At 54.1% G+C, this 14,569-nt stretch overlaps 3 protein-coding genes across 3 annotated transcripts; 2 read left to right on the plus strand and 1 right to left on the minus strand.

The window, feature by feature from the left end:
• Positions 1-949: 949 nt before the first annotated feature.
• Positions 950-1,815, plus strand: CkaCkLH20_03276 (superoxide dismutase; the record flags this gene model as incomplete). Its single annotated transcript, XM_038885995.1, has 3 exons — positions 950-1,021; positions 1,077-1,272; positions 1,325-1,815. 3 exons carry the CDS (start codon positions 950-952, stop codon positions 1,813-1,815), a joined length of 759 nt encoding a protein of 252 aa, XP_038748504.1.
• A 4,954-nt stretch (positions 1,816-6,769) lies between these two features.
• Positions 6,770-8,322, minus strand: CkaCkLH20_03277 (mitotic check point protein; the record flags this gene model as incomplete). Its single annotated transcript, XM_038885996.1, has 3 exons — positions 6,770-6,893; positions 6,944-7,758; positions 7,819-8,322. The coding sequence occupies 3 exons, from the start codon at positions 8,320-8,322 to the stop codon at positions 6,770-6,772; spliced, it is 1,443 nt and encodes a 480-aa protein (XP_038748505.1).
• Positions 8,323-11,338: 3,016 nt separating this feature from the next.
• Positions 11,339-13,934, plus strand: CkaCkLH20_03278 (sulfate permease; the record flags this gene model as incomplete). Its single annotated transcript, XM_038885997.1, has 3 exons — positions 11,339-11,752; positions 11,802-12,342; positions 12,397-13,934. The coding sequence occupies 3 exons, from the start codon at positions 11,339-11,341 to the stop codon at positions 13,932-13,934; spliced, it is 2,493 nt and encodes an 830-aa protein (XP_038748506.1).
• Positions 13,935-14,569: the final 635 nt, after the last annotated feature.

The raw sequence follows: 14,569 nt of genomic DNA on the forward strand, positions 1-14,569 counted from the left end.
CCGCCGTCGCTTCTGCTCCCGATGGAACCTGCTTCCGCATTTCACTCCAACGAGTAAAGTGCCAATTTTGGCAGAATGCCTAGCAGATTTCGGCGTCCTCTGTGTGTATCCCTTCCATCTTTGCGGCTGTATCGAACATAGTTGCATGGCCCCGAGGTTGGTTCTCCGGTCTTACCGCAGAAGCATGCAGGTAGACAGAAAACCGACGTATCCGTTCCGTCCATTGGGCGTCGAGGCCGTGAGCTTAGCTGCAGCAACGACAACCTCCCCGCCCCCTCTGAACTACCCGTCCACTGCCTGCCTGTCCCTTCTCTCCCATCCATCATCTCTACTTTCGTCACACAGGATCTATTCAAGGGAAACCCCTGCATAGTGGACGTGCGATACGTACCTTGCGAGAGACATGGTTCCTCGCTAAGATGCGCCGACGGCTAGGTGCCGTTCACCCCAGTTGCACACGATGATGGCTCAGAGCATCCGATGTACTGAGTATGCGAAGTTCTCGCTGCTTCTGGCCCCCGTTCCTTTCTTTGATTAACCTGAAATGGGTAGTGCAAGCTGGGGGCATGTTCAGTTTGTCAGTGAAATAATACATATGTGCCAAGGGGCCTTCCATATTGGATCTTCGCTAATCCTATCCTCATCACCTCTCGCATGTGGGCCATATAAGGAAAGCAGCCCAATACCCTCGTCAGCCTACCGCAGATCACTCCATTAGAGTTCCTTCCTCAACCTCCACTCTTTACCGCAATAAGTCTATATTATTCCACTCGCACTTGATCTTTCCGGTGCTCGGCGAGCTAGCGGTCCTTGCTTCATAAGAACCTTTCAGCCCCTTCCACTTCTGATCTGCGTCCTCGCTCACAAGCCCGTCCTTGATCAACACCTCCCAACCTATATTCCTCAAATCATCCTACCCCTCAGCACTCAAAGTCGTCACGAGGCCACTATGCGCGCCCAGTCTATCGTCTCTGCCATCGCAGCTGTGGCTGTTAGCCACGTTGCCGCTCAAACCACAGGCGTATGTCCACGTTCGTCTTGGAAATGACGTCTCGATACTAACACTACTCGAATAGGAACTCGGTGATGCCGCTGTTGTCAGCAACCCCGCGGGCTATGTGTACGAGGCGGTTCTGCCCGAGGAGCCATTCTTCAAGGGTTCTCTGGAAAGCAACGTGAAGGGTTCCATCGTTGCCATGTCGGCTCCGGACGGAAAGGGCGTCGAATTCAAGGTCAAATTCTCCAACCTTCCCACGGAAGGAGGCCCATTCCGTAAGCTATTGATACACTCTCTCGTACAAGTCCATCATCTAATACATAACAGCCTACCACATCCACGTTGACCCCGTTCCCGAGAACGGCAACTGCACCAAGACCCTCGCTCACCAGGACCCCTACATCCGTGGCGAGGCCACCGCTTGCGACTCCTCCAAGCCAGAGACCTGCCAGACCGGTGATCTGAGCGGCAAGCACGGCGCCGTGGGCGTGGATGGCTACGAGAAGACTTACGTCGACCCTTACCTCTCCATCGTTGAGGGTCCCGGCTCCTTCTTCGGCAACCGAAGCTTCGTCTTCCACTACGCCAACAAGACCCGTATCACCTGCGCCAACTTCAAGCTCGTTTCTAAGCCCGACTCTCACGACAACTGCACCACTACCACCTCCGCCGTCGCCGGCACTGGTGTCGTTCCTACTCCCACCTCATCTCCTAGCACCACTGGTTCTAGTGTCCCCTTCCCTGGCGCTGCTTCCGTCAGTGGTGCCTCCGTCTCGTGGGTCATTGCGGCCTTCGCTGCCGTCATGTTCGCGCTTTGAGGACCTTTCTAAGAGTTGGGAGAGCGACCATGATTATCTGCACCTATTCCAATGTGATTCAGCACATCGTTCCGGGCTAGACGGCGTCCAAGTTTTTGGTTTCACAAGCAAGCAACATGGCCTTCATCATCGGGCCTAACACATTTTTCTCTTCACGCGTAATGAGCAACGCCGGATCCAGCGCGGAATATGGCAGAGCACCTTTCCAATCCTGTACATACTGCCCTTTGGTCGAAGTTTAGATGATACCAGGACTAGATAGCTAGTCCATGACAAAAGTTGACTTCATCTTTCACTCATGAACATCCTTTTCCGGTGACTAGTGCCAACCTTATCAAACGCCCTTCAGAAGCCGCCTGCCGAGAACGAGGTAATGTATGCAGTCGCCGCTCGGATGATGTCCCCGCGAGTAAGTGCGGTCGTGGCACGGACGGGGATCTTGGGTCATGAATAGACATTCGATCGTCATATGTCGAGCCAAGACGTCGGTATCTTCCACATTGCTGATGGTGTGCCGCCGCGGCGCTTCATTGCTCAGGGACAAGCATAAGGCGCATAGGGCGACCGCGTGACGGGTCAAAGTCAAAGGCAACAGCGGGAGGGCTATCCGCCCACGGCAACATAAGCGGACCGTTCAACGTGAGGATCTTCCCTCTCGAGGCTGGAGGGCTTTACTATTTAGATACTCATTATAAAACCCATTATTTATCCTGATTAGTCATGCCCCAAGCGACATGATGCCATATAACGATGCGATTCGAGGCTGGAGGGCCCCGGTTGGTCGATCCGGAGCGTTGACAGGGACAGTGCCTGTTTGTGCACTTGTCAGCGCGGCGATGAAACAGAGAGAGAGGGGACGACGCGATGTGTTCGGAGGACAGAAAGTTTGGGTTCGTGGGTTTCTGTCCTCAATTGGTGACGTCGACGGCGGGGAAGGGCCCCTAGGTTAGACGTCTCTGTGGGTACGACAGAGACCCTTGGGCCCTTGGGTTCGATGCGGAGTGTGGGGGATGCTTTTCTGGGAGATATGTCGACGTCTGTATGCGGCTCTGGCGGTTGTGTCTGCCCCTTTGCGTCCCCGTATGCGGCAGAATGCATGTGTGGGACGAGGAGAGATGGCGCCGGTTTGGATACGCAGTACCTAGTGTATGTAGCCTGCGGGAACTTGTTTCGACTGGGCTGCTAGTTCAAAGATCATCTTGCCAGGGTGTTGACTGGGGAAAAGTGTCGTCTGTCACTTGTCGCAGCTCGCTATCTGACTGGGGGGGATGGGTAGCTGCTCGGACCGATGAAATGTTTCATGTGATGTTAGTGTTTGGACGGTTTACCAGCGTCGCGGGACTCGGCAGCGGAGATGTGGGGCCGCAGGTTGCGGCGCCGGTCCCACGCCCCGGCTTTTGCTTGCGAATCCCGGGAGGATATCCGAAGAGTATATTTCTGCTTCCGTGACTACCACGTACGATATCAATTTCGATGGCTGATAGAGAGATTGCGATATACTCTCAGAGGAACCCGTCTGTTTTCCGACAACGGCGGACGGTCTACTGAGTCTGGACCCCCGTCAACCGGCGAGACCGCAGGTTGCTCCGTGTGCCCGCCACACCCCGACACCTCCTCCGTTCGGACGCGCCCGCGAATTAACCTCAGAGTTTGAACGCCGGCGAACTGACGCGCACCGGTAGAACTTCTACGCAGGGTGCCGGGTTTGCTTTAGTTGGTCGGTCGGTTACTCGGCAGCGGAATCGCTCTCTTAGTAGTCGTCGGCAACTTAGATTGATCCCGACCCTTTCTTTTTGTTTCTGGTCTCCATTTCCTTCTCTCTCAGTGGACGTCGGAAAAACTCTTGCAGTTTTCATTTCATAAAGCCGGCCGAAGCCGGCTTCATTCAGATCGTCTGGTACGATTCGAACAGCTCGCAATCCTCGTCCTTCAGTGCTCTGTGATGTTTTGAGAGTATCCGGGTGGGTGGGTGACTGGAACTCTTAGCCCCTGGCTGTGCTATAGTATGTGTGCTTCCAACATCAACCCTCATAATCATACAGGTGACATGAGTCGTCCGTCACATAAAGACGCGATGCCAGGTTTGATGAAGAGAGGAAACCCCGCCTATGGTTGCCCTTCTCAGCCGCAGGAGGGCTTGCCCGGTATATATAGGTGACAGAGCTAAGGTGGAAGACTCTGTTGGAATGCTTTCAGGTACCTACCGTGGTCAAAGAACGAAGACATACAGAACTGGAGTCGCGGTTATCACGGTCTGCGTGATGACCTATGATGTGCTTTTCTCCGAAAACGTCTCATACAAAGCAGATGGTTCCTCTCCAAGATGCCGCAACCTCGCGCTCCATCGTAACCTCGAAATCCAACTGACCAAAGCATTTATAGCACTTTTCAGGATGCTGCAATGTTCACTGAGGACCCGACGGTAGGATCCTCCATCATTTCCGCCCCTTTCCAGGTGAATGGAATGAAGCACCATGTCCCGTACCCGTCTCGGTCTTGAAACGAGGATGATCGTATGCAGAACCAAGAAGCGACGAATACTCAAACATGATAACCAATCGAAGATATTAACGACGGATATCACCGCCGAAATATTTATTGTATGTTCAGTACCGAGAGCTTACAACGCCGAACTCGGAACATATCTGGCGGCTGGTTCTGTGGAAACCCGATCTTGCCGTCGTGTCCCGCAAACGCACGACAAGCCATCTTGAAGTTTTAATGCAATTCTAGTCAACTTATGGTTTTATAGGAGACAGAACTCTCACCGAGGACCATCCGTCTTGACCGGCAGCTGCGTTGCTCGAAGAGAAGAGCTGATCAGGCAATGGGATGCATCAGTTACGTCCAACGAGGTGAGGTTGCCGATTAACCACAGTACGCTCTCAACACATCGGGTGCGACACCGTGGAAAGACGGTCGAGATTGCGACATATATGAAGTTAATCATCGAAATTTACATTTGCACAAACTAAGGGGTATTGCCAAGTTGGGTGAGACGATCCACTACCTATTCACTAAAGTGGCCGGCCTTCACAGAGGTATGTCCAACGAAAAGCTGACCCGGCTCTTCTGCAGATGAGAGCATCCGTCGCCGTTCATTACTACTCGGCGGTTATTACTGCCACTATGCAGAGTGAGTTGAGTTTTAGCGTCTCAAAGCTAGCCACCTGCACTGCTGGATGAGTGGCACATCCGATACACCTTAGGTCAGTTCCACGACACAACCGAACATCCATCATCAAACGGCAAATGTCAGACAGCCTCAATAACAATCTGTCTGAGCCCGTAACAACTTCGTGGTGGTGCCTCGGCGTTTATATCAGGCCGAGTTGAGAGGTACTGCCTGTGAGGCACACACCGTTGAAAAACGGAAGTTCAGTGTGATAGCTACATGCATTGAACGTGAATACACGTCTCGACAAATGGCAGCCTCATATTGCTATGCCACGCCTCAAGCCATGTCATCGACCTGCATGACGGACATGGGGTAGTACACGACGATCTCGTTATAAAAACACCACTGATTACGTCAAAGATCCTCGCGCAGAGCACGTATTAACAGCCGTGCGAAGCCGATCGTAAGAATCGTAAGATAGGGCAACGTTCTTTAAAGAGTATTATGAGCGCCTAATGATCGTCCTGCGGCCGTCTGTAAGGATGTCGATTTCACGGAGTCGACCGCCCGCTGCCCACAACCCAGCCAGCCAGCTGTGTCCATGGTCGCCCTTGTTGATCTGTGATCATTCGTACCAGTATATAAAAAGAGAAACACAGGCTTGTTAAAAGACGAGCACGATCAGAGTCTCGGTGATGTTTAGCGGCCTTGACTTCATCACTTTCCGTGCGTGGCCTATCCCGAGAGAGCCGGTTTCGATCCGCGCACACTCGAATTTCGGCTTGACGAACTTCGGTGCGGGGAACGCACAAGTGGTCCGCATATTATAGTCTTTATAACAAAGCGATTATCAACGGCTTAGTCTCAAACTGGGCTCTTTGGAGGTCGATGGCCCAGTCTATCATCGCGTCCTTCGTGCTACAGTCGTGTATAGACCACTCGTTGACGGAATGCAGAGTGACGGCCTATAAATTCCAACTTCAACGGCCTTGGTACTGGGACTTTTGTTTCGCACAACGTGACTTCCACGGCTTTGCGTTCGTCGTCTGGCGTCATTGAGACAGTCAGACTCGTTATAGGTAACTGGAGCCTGCGTCAATGATACCAAGTCCGCTGCCATCCAATCGTTGCAATAGTGTGAACGTGTTTGGATTTTTAGTATTGCCGGCTTTGCTTATTGTTGCAGGATATGGCGATGAGTAAGATGAGGGAAGCCGAGTACGTTTCGACATCATGTCCGCAAAGCGACTAGCAAAGCTCATCTTATTGCCCTCGACACAGCCTTTCACATTGAAGAGTCAAGAATGCCTGTCCAAGCAGCACAAACATGGTCGGGCACACTACAAAGCTGGGCAAAAGCCGGCCCTTTAAACCGCGACGCCGCCACCCATCGCCACAGCCGGTCCACACCAAATTTGGAAAGTAGATCACTACTCGTGTTCGTAGACGTGAAATCGCATTAAGTAAGTTGAACATATATAACATGAGGCGGACATCATCTGTCCGCCCCTATACTCGTGCTTCTCGTGTTCCTGGACCCGTGGCTGCATTGTATCATTAAGCCTCGTTTCGGTTACCCCCCATCGTTCGTTTTTTGTGTGTGCTCCCATCATCAAGTCGTTAAAGTTCTTTCGTAATGTACAATGCGTTGCGACGTTCAAGACAAAAAGGAATCGCTGTTTCGTCTTCCGTGCCCCTGTACTGGTCGTGGCTTTTCGTCTCCAGCTTACGCGGGCGCCGCCGCTGGCCGGACGTGTCTGTCGTTTAGAAATATGCCACTAGAAGCTCATCTGCGTCGAGGCTCGGTCTCCCGTCCAGTCTTCGAGATCGGGACGATTACTGGGCGTGCGACACAATGGCGGCGTAGGTGTCGTCTGGTATTCTCTGTATGATCCAGAGAGTGCGTTCGATAATCTTATCCGCCTGAAGCGATGGGAATGAGCGCAGTAGCTTATTGGGGCTTGTCCAAAGTTAGTCTTCCAGCTGTCAAGGATCGATCAAGTTTCATACCTTGGCGAGCTCATCAATTGGTCCCGCATACCCATCAGCTGGGCCACGATGCATAGAATGTTCAAGTGAGGACCGTAGGCGAACAAAAAGTCCCACAGTCGCAAGACTTCGGGCAACGGCGGCGTGCAGGCGCATAAAGTCAGAACCGAGGGGAAGGCATAGATCTCAGCCGTCAAGCCCTTGGAATGAAGATATCCGCTCAACTTGGAGTCAACAGTCGCCAAGACCTTGTCCACCAAAGCCAAGCCCTTGTGCACGCCGTCCATAGCGCCTCGAATGTACCCTGGACACTCCCGCGTGAGAAGCGTGTAGAAAGCAGTGAAAGCCTCGGCCTCACTGCGCGCAGCGTACAAAAATGGCGCGGCCAACACGTTCATGCCCTGGACATATGTTCCTGGCTCGGCCGCGTGGCTGGACTCGGAACCCTCGGTTGTCAGCGTCAAGGCACGAGCCCGGTTTCTAGCAGACGGCGAGGCGGGGTTGGTAGAATGCGCGGTGGTCGTCGAGGTCGAGCTGTCGTGTGATATAGAGCTGCGTCCGGTGCTGGGTCGACTAAGGGACCTGTCGCGGTCGCGGCTGCGCTGTATCTCGCGGGAATCGTGCAGGCGCCAAGCAACGGCGTTGAGAAGACGGATAAGACTCGCCTCGCTGACGCGTCTGCGGAAGAGAGGATCGGTGGTGAGGGTGCGGAAAGTGTCGTTACGGATTTTGGAGTATGCTGGGGACGCGCCGCGGTGGATGAGGGCGAGATAATCGTCGGTAGGGAGGACGGGGGTGTCGAGGAGGATGAGCCAAACATAGATGCGCAACGTTGACTGTTCAATGACACGTTAGCTTGAGGAAGATGTCGAATGGGAAAGCAAGGGGAAGTTTACCATGCCGTCACTGTCACTCTTGATACCCTCGCTCAGGACTTTGCGGCGTGCCATTCCCAATGCCTCGACGGTGTCACCATCTGTCGGCCCGTCCTTGATAAGTTGGTTCAGCGACATATTCACATATCGCGGGTTGATACCCATCATGCTGCGCTTGGTGGCAGCTAGGGCGTTCAAGTGGTGTTGGCTCGTCGCATCGCTGTTGGATCGTCCACGTTGCGGTGATCTGTTCAGGTTCATGGCAGAGGACGAACTCGCATCGCGTCGCGTAGGGGAGATACTGCGTTGGGTCAATCGCTGCTGCGCGATCAGGGAAGGTTGCGAGAGGGGCTGCAGCTGGAGAGCAGCCTTGGAGCCAAGATTGTGCGCGGACTGCAGTTTGCGCAAGGCGCGATGCGTTCGTGGGGACGGGGGAGGAAGGAGCTCGGTGGTCGCGTGCGTCTGCACAAAGGCGTGTGTCGCCGGGGGCCCGGTAAACGGGTCTCTTGTCGGACTCGGCGGCATCTTTGCGAATGATATATAAGAGGGCAAGGGGGGATTTGGTACATTCACTCTATGAATCGAGAATTACAACGAATTATACGAGAATATTCAGACAAAAGGGGTCCAGGCAAGAACAAACTGCAACGCCCAGCAGAAAAAAAAGGGGGCAACTACAGCGTAGCGAGGTGACGAACACCTCGTGGGCTACTATTTTTGGCCCAGGGCGGGGTGAGGAGGTTGGTGATTGCAGATTTTGGTGTTGGCGATGACCAGCAGTGCAACGACACGATGGCGGAGGGCTTGGTGTTGCTGGTGCTGGTTGTTTGCTGTCTGACTAAGGCGGCTCAGTTGCCCGGTGAGATGAGGGGACCGGAGCCCAGGGGCCTTCGCGACGGACCAGCCGCCGTGTTTTTTCGCGTCCCGGGTGCCTCACAGGCCTTCAGCTGCCGCCTTCTACGGCTCCTGAGTGGCCAATGCACTGAGCTTCAACCGAAGAGGGCAATTCGAGGAAAGGAGCCAACCTCAAGGATTGAAGTCTCAGTGCACGAGACCCCTTTTCGACGGCTCAGTGATCTCACTTATCGTCGTTCTGCTTGCTTCTTTAACCTGGGGGCATACGGCCAAAAGTCCAGGTGGCTGGTAATGCACAAGAAAGGGGTTCGACTGGCTTGGGTATCCCGAGCTGTGAAGATGGATTCCATTTTGTTGAGCTGGACGCCCAGAGAAATGAAAATGGAGGCGCCACGGACGCGACAAACTCCCTCGCACTAGCCACAGTTAGTAAGTGAGTGTGTGGCTGTAGGCTCGGCTTGGAAGAATATTGACGCCGCCGATCTTATGTCAGCCGCACGTGTCGCAACGTTTTCGTCATGCACGATACAGCGTCTTGGCATCCGGTACATGCTGGGGACCATGACGTGTGGTCATCCGCAACCACACCCGCCCGACGGAGCCAGTGGGCAATTCGAATCTCAACTCGAAATGCAGAATGCCAGAGTCACTCCCGCTTTCCGGCTTGACAGCTCCCCATCCATTCCGACTCCCCCATCACTGTCGAACCTGGGGCCGTCGGTCCCCTGCCTCTCCAGACTCACACTCATCTGTCACGATCCCCTCCAGACGAGTCCAGCCCGAATTTGGCCGGTCTGATTCGTACGTCTAAAGAACTATTGAGGCCTGGTTCTGCGTGAGGCGTTCCAACTGGCTCGGTGACTCTGGAGTTTAATTCCGCTGACCTCAGGGAAGGGCCTGGCAGGAATTCATGGCCACAAAGCTTCGCACCACACTTGGATCAAGTCCATCTCAAAAACGAACCAATCAGCTTGAGCATCTCTGCACCCTTCCACTCCACTTGCCATCACCTCAAACAAGGGTGCTATTGCACCATCGCCGAGTTGCAGAAGCTGAACCTCATTGGCCAGATCGCCACTCAGCACACCCAAAGCGGTAGTTCGCTGGGGAACTGACCCCCTCTGTTGGAACACCTGTTGCGCAACAGAAAGCACCAAGCACCGGAGCTGCAGCACCTCGTCCGACCATCAGCTCTGATTTTTCAACATCTCCATATTATCACTTCTGTCATCAAGGCAGACCTCTGCCCAGGCTCCATGACTGACGACACTCCGAGCATTGGCATTCTCCAAAACATCCACTCGGGGATAAGGACCCCGAATTTTCTCCCATGTTGAGAGACGCATTTGTCATATTTTCCGTGTTTTTGTGACACAACTACGTCCACCCAAGCCCAGGTACTCTGTATTTCACGCTGTTTGCTTGGGGGGACCACGCGACTCGTCCTCCGAGACCGCCTTCTTCTCACATGGCCCGTTTTCCCCCTCGCGGTTCTGTTTCCGTCTAAAGGCGCTTAATGAAAAAAAGGGAATGCGGACTTCTCCCGTTCGCTTGCCAGTTCGACATCAAATAAGCAATCCGAAGACGCCCATGCCTCCTCTTGTGTGGGTATAAGATAATTGGACTCGCAGCATATCCCGTCCCCATCCTGGGCTCCGCTAAGCTTGGTCTGGCAAAGACTCGATGGCGACATCGCCCCGGTTTGGACATCGCGGGAGGAGTGTATATACAACCACCACCATAACAAAGCACTCTCTTCGCTACCTCCAATCTTGGGACATTGTCGCCTGTTAAAGCTGCGCCATTACTCCCCGGCTGTCACACTCGGATGTGATTCACTCACACCCCCATCTCGTCAGGGTTTTCTCATTCTTCGCCGTCGCCTTCTCCTCGGCCACTCTCTCGCTGCTGCATTGCTCTTCTTGGCTGCCGCCGTCATCCCGGAACCACATCTCTTGGCCCACGAGATCCATCGTCTCGTCCAGCGGGAAGAACTCAGAGCCTCCCTTGGCACTCTCCACTACCGAAGTCTCTGAACTCAATTAATAACCCTGCCTGCCGGCGTTTCACACACTGGTTGAAGAGCTTCGAAGAGCTTTGAAGAGCTTCCGTTAAAGTTGATCAACCAACCGCCTCGCACGCGCAACTTCTCTGTCCTTCAACATTGACAGCTCGTCGTCCTTGTTGCAATAACGGACTCCCCGATCCTACCCAGCTGCGTGGTTGCGAGCACACCAGTTGGCCCTTATCAGACGCCGTCAAATCACGACAAACTCCCTGAGTCGGGGGCGTCGACGACCTCGTCATTGAATCGGGTCTCGACCAATTAATATCACCTTGGTCGATTGCGCAACTTTACAAGGGCTTTTTGGCAGGTGTCAATTTCGCTCTTCTTGCCTCAAAGCGCCATCCCCGGCGAGGTTCAGGGCCTGAAAGAGCTTTAGTTCCTTCTTGCGACATTCAGCTTCCGCATATCACACCCTCGGTCCTCATTCCTTTCACCCACCGCTAAGTCGGTTTCTTCCGGGGCAACTTTCGTGGGTCCAGATCGTGTGGCACAGGAACCCCAGCCAAGCCTATATAGCCTTGGGTCTATCTACATCTGAAGAATACTCAGACTCACTCTGGCCACCTGCTCCCAACGTACCAGCCGACCACCTAGTCCCTCATCGCAGCCTCTGCCATCATGGCCAACAAGATCGGCCATGGCCTGGCCAAGGTCCTGGGCATCAAGCTTGACCGCCCAGAGAACGAAGAGATGTTGCGCGGCGAGTCCGTCTTTTCGGTTCAGTCCTCAGATACGTTTGTCGAGGCGGAGCCGACAACAGCAGAGTGGTTCCTGGAACTGGTCCCTACCGGCCAAGAATTCCTCGAATACATCCGCTCTCTGTTCCCCTTCCTGAACTGGATTGGTCACTACAACTTGCAGTGGTTCATGGGTGACCTCGTTGCCGGTGTCACTGTCGGCGCTGTGGTAGTCCCCCAGGGCATGGCCTACGCCATGCTCGCGAAGCTTGATCCCGAATTTGGTCTCTACTCATCCTTCATGGGTGTTATCCTCTACTGGTTCTTTGCCACTTCCAAGGATATTACTATTGGCGTATGTTCACCTGTCTACCGATCTCACGGACTTTGCTAACGATTTCCAGCCTGTGGCTGTTATGTCAACTGTCGTCGGTAACCTCATCACCGATGTCCAGTCAGAGTTTCCTCAGTACGAAGGCCACCAAATCGCATCAGCATTGGCAATCATCGCCGGTGCCATCATTCTGTTCATCGGTCTGATCCGTATGGGATGGATCGTCAACCTGATTTCTCTCACGTCGCTCTCCGCCTTCATGACCGGTTCAGCCATCAGCATCGCCGTCGGTCAGCTCACGACTTTAATGGGCATCAAGGGTGTCAACACACGCGAAGCCACCTACCTGGTCTTCATCAACACTCTGAAGAACCTTCCCAAGACCAAGATGGATGCCGTCATGGGCTTGACTGCGCTGACGTGGTTGTACCTCCTCCGAACCGTCTTTACCACAGCGGCAAAGAAGTATCCTCAGAAGTCGAAGCTGTTCTTCTTCCTGTCAACACTGCGAACAGTCTTTGTTATTCTGCTGTACACCATGATCAGCTGGTTGGTCAACATGCATAGGCGCGACAACCCCATGTTCAAGATTTTGGGATCAGTTCCAAGAGGTTAGTTCCTATGCTTCAGTGACTACCCGTCGCATAGTCTGACGAATACCACAGGTTTCCAGGATGTCGGTACCCCGAAGATCGACACTGACCTCATCAGCGCCTTCCTGCCCTTTCTCCCCGCCAGTGTCATCGTCCTGGTTATCGAGCACGTCGCGATTTCGAAGTCTTTCGGCCGTGTCAACAACTACACTATCAACCCCTCGCAGGAGTTTGTGGCGATTGGTGTTACCAACGTGATCGCCCCCTTCCTCGGCGGCTACCCTTCTACCGGATCTTTCAGTCGTACAGCCATCAAGTCCAAGGCTGGTGTCAGGACCCCTTTTGCCGGTGTCATCACTGGTCTCATCGTCTTGCTCGCCATCTACGCTTTGACGTCTGTCTTCTTCTATATTCCCAGCGCATCTCTGGCCGCTGTCATCATTCACGCTGTTGGAGACTTGATCACGCCACCCAACACTGTCTACCAGTTCTGGCGTGTTTCTCCGTTCGAGGTTCTCATCTTCTTCATCGGTGTCTTCGTTACCGTCTTCTCCTCCATCGAGAACGGCATTTACGCTACCGTCTGTATTTCCGCCGTCCTTCTCTTCTGGCGCATTCTTAGAGGTCAAGGTCGCTTCCTCGGCAAGGTCAAGATCCACTCCGTTATCGGTGACCACGTCATTGGCGAGGACCACAGACAGGTCGTTGGCGAGTACGGCACCTTCGACGCTGGTGACAACGCCGCTCGCAACGTCTTCCTCCCCATCGACCACGGTGACGGCACAAACCCCGAGGTCGAGCTCGACCAGCCTTACCCCGGCATCTTCATCTACCGCTTCTCCGAGGGCTTCAACTACCCCAACGCCAGCCATTCCCTCGAGTACTTCACTGAGTACATCTTCGACCGCACGCGTCGCACCAACCTCGAGGCCTACGGCAGCCTCGGCGACCGCCCCTGGAACGACCCCGGCCCGTCCCGCAAGGCCAAGAAGGCGGCCGCCCAGATGGCCGCCTCCGAGCACAAACCCACCCTCAAGGCCATCATCCTCGACTTCAGCTGCGTCAACAACGTCGATCTCACCTCCATCCAACAACTCATCGATGTCCGCAACCAACTCGACCGCTACGCTGCCCCGAACAAGGTCAACTGGCACATCGCCTGCATCAACAACCGCTGGACCAAGCGCGCCCTCGTCGCCGCCGGCTTCGGATACCCCGCCGACCGCGGCGACGGCCTGCAGCACAGGTGGAAGTCCATCTTCAGCGTGGCCGAGATCGGTGGCGCCGAGTCCGCCGCCGCCGTCGCGGAGAAGGAGGCCAACGAGAAGGAGATGTCGTCGCACGCAAAGGCCGCGAGACAGGCCGACGAGGAGACGGGTAAGGCCGGTGGTGTCTACGACGACATCGACCCCGTGTCATCGTCGGGCATGCACCACGAGCGCGGCGGCGGCAAGGAGCTGAGCCCCAGGAGGAGAGGTGTCGTCGTGCACGGTCTGAACAGGCCGCTTTTCCACGTCGACCTGACGAGCGCGTTGCAGAGTGCGATTGCGAACAGTGAGAGGGAGGAGGTCGAGCCCGGGCCCAAGAGCCCGGATACCTCTAGCGAGTAGATGGGCGTTCTGGATACTGGATTAGCGATTGATACCCATGTTGGGAAACATTTGTTAGATTGGTGTGGATGAATCATGAAAAGAGTGGCGTGTCGCGATACCTGACGGCACATCCATAGACCTTGTTCTTGTCATTTACGTTTTTCTGTATATAGAGCTGTGTGCTCGATATATTCGGCATAATCACATGATGTTATTGCTGAATGAGTTGATTCATACTTGGGTGAATTGGCTCCTACAGATATCAGTGGATTTCCTATTCACTGCGCTCATTTGCGCTTGCGACAGGGACAGTCAATCACCTCGGCCGCTGTCTGTACATGTGTATGAATGGTGCCAGCATAGGCCATATAAATAGAGACGACATGTTCAACAGCTGCAAATATCCAGCAACAGTAAGCTCTGCTGGCATCGTTCTCTTTGCGCCGAATCGGTGCTTCTTCATATCCGATGGCATTCATCACGCCTGGCATGTCCCATGACTTCACATGAAGATGGAGGGTTGCCATAATTATTATCATTACCGACATTTCTATCCTTCTCTCATAGTTCCCCAGTATTCGATGGCGAATACTCAAGAAATGAGGGGATCAAGTGCGCTTCAAGCACATCTACAATCATTCAGCCCCTCGCTT

The sequence above is a fragment of the Colletotrichum karsti genome (genome assembly GCF_011947395.1).
Source record: "Colletotrichum karsti strain CkLH20 chromosome Unknown Scaffold8, whole genome shotgun sequence".
NCBI classification, from domain to species: domain Eukaryota; kingdom Fungi; phylum Ascomycota; class Sordariomycetes; order Glomerellales; family Glomerellaceae; genus Colletotrichum; species Colletotrichum karsti.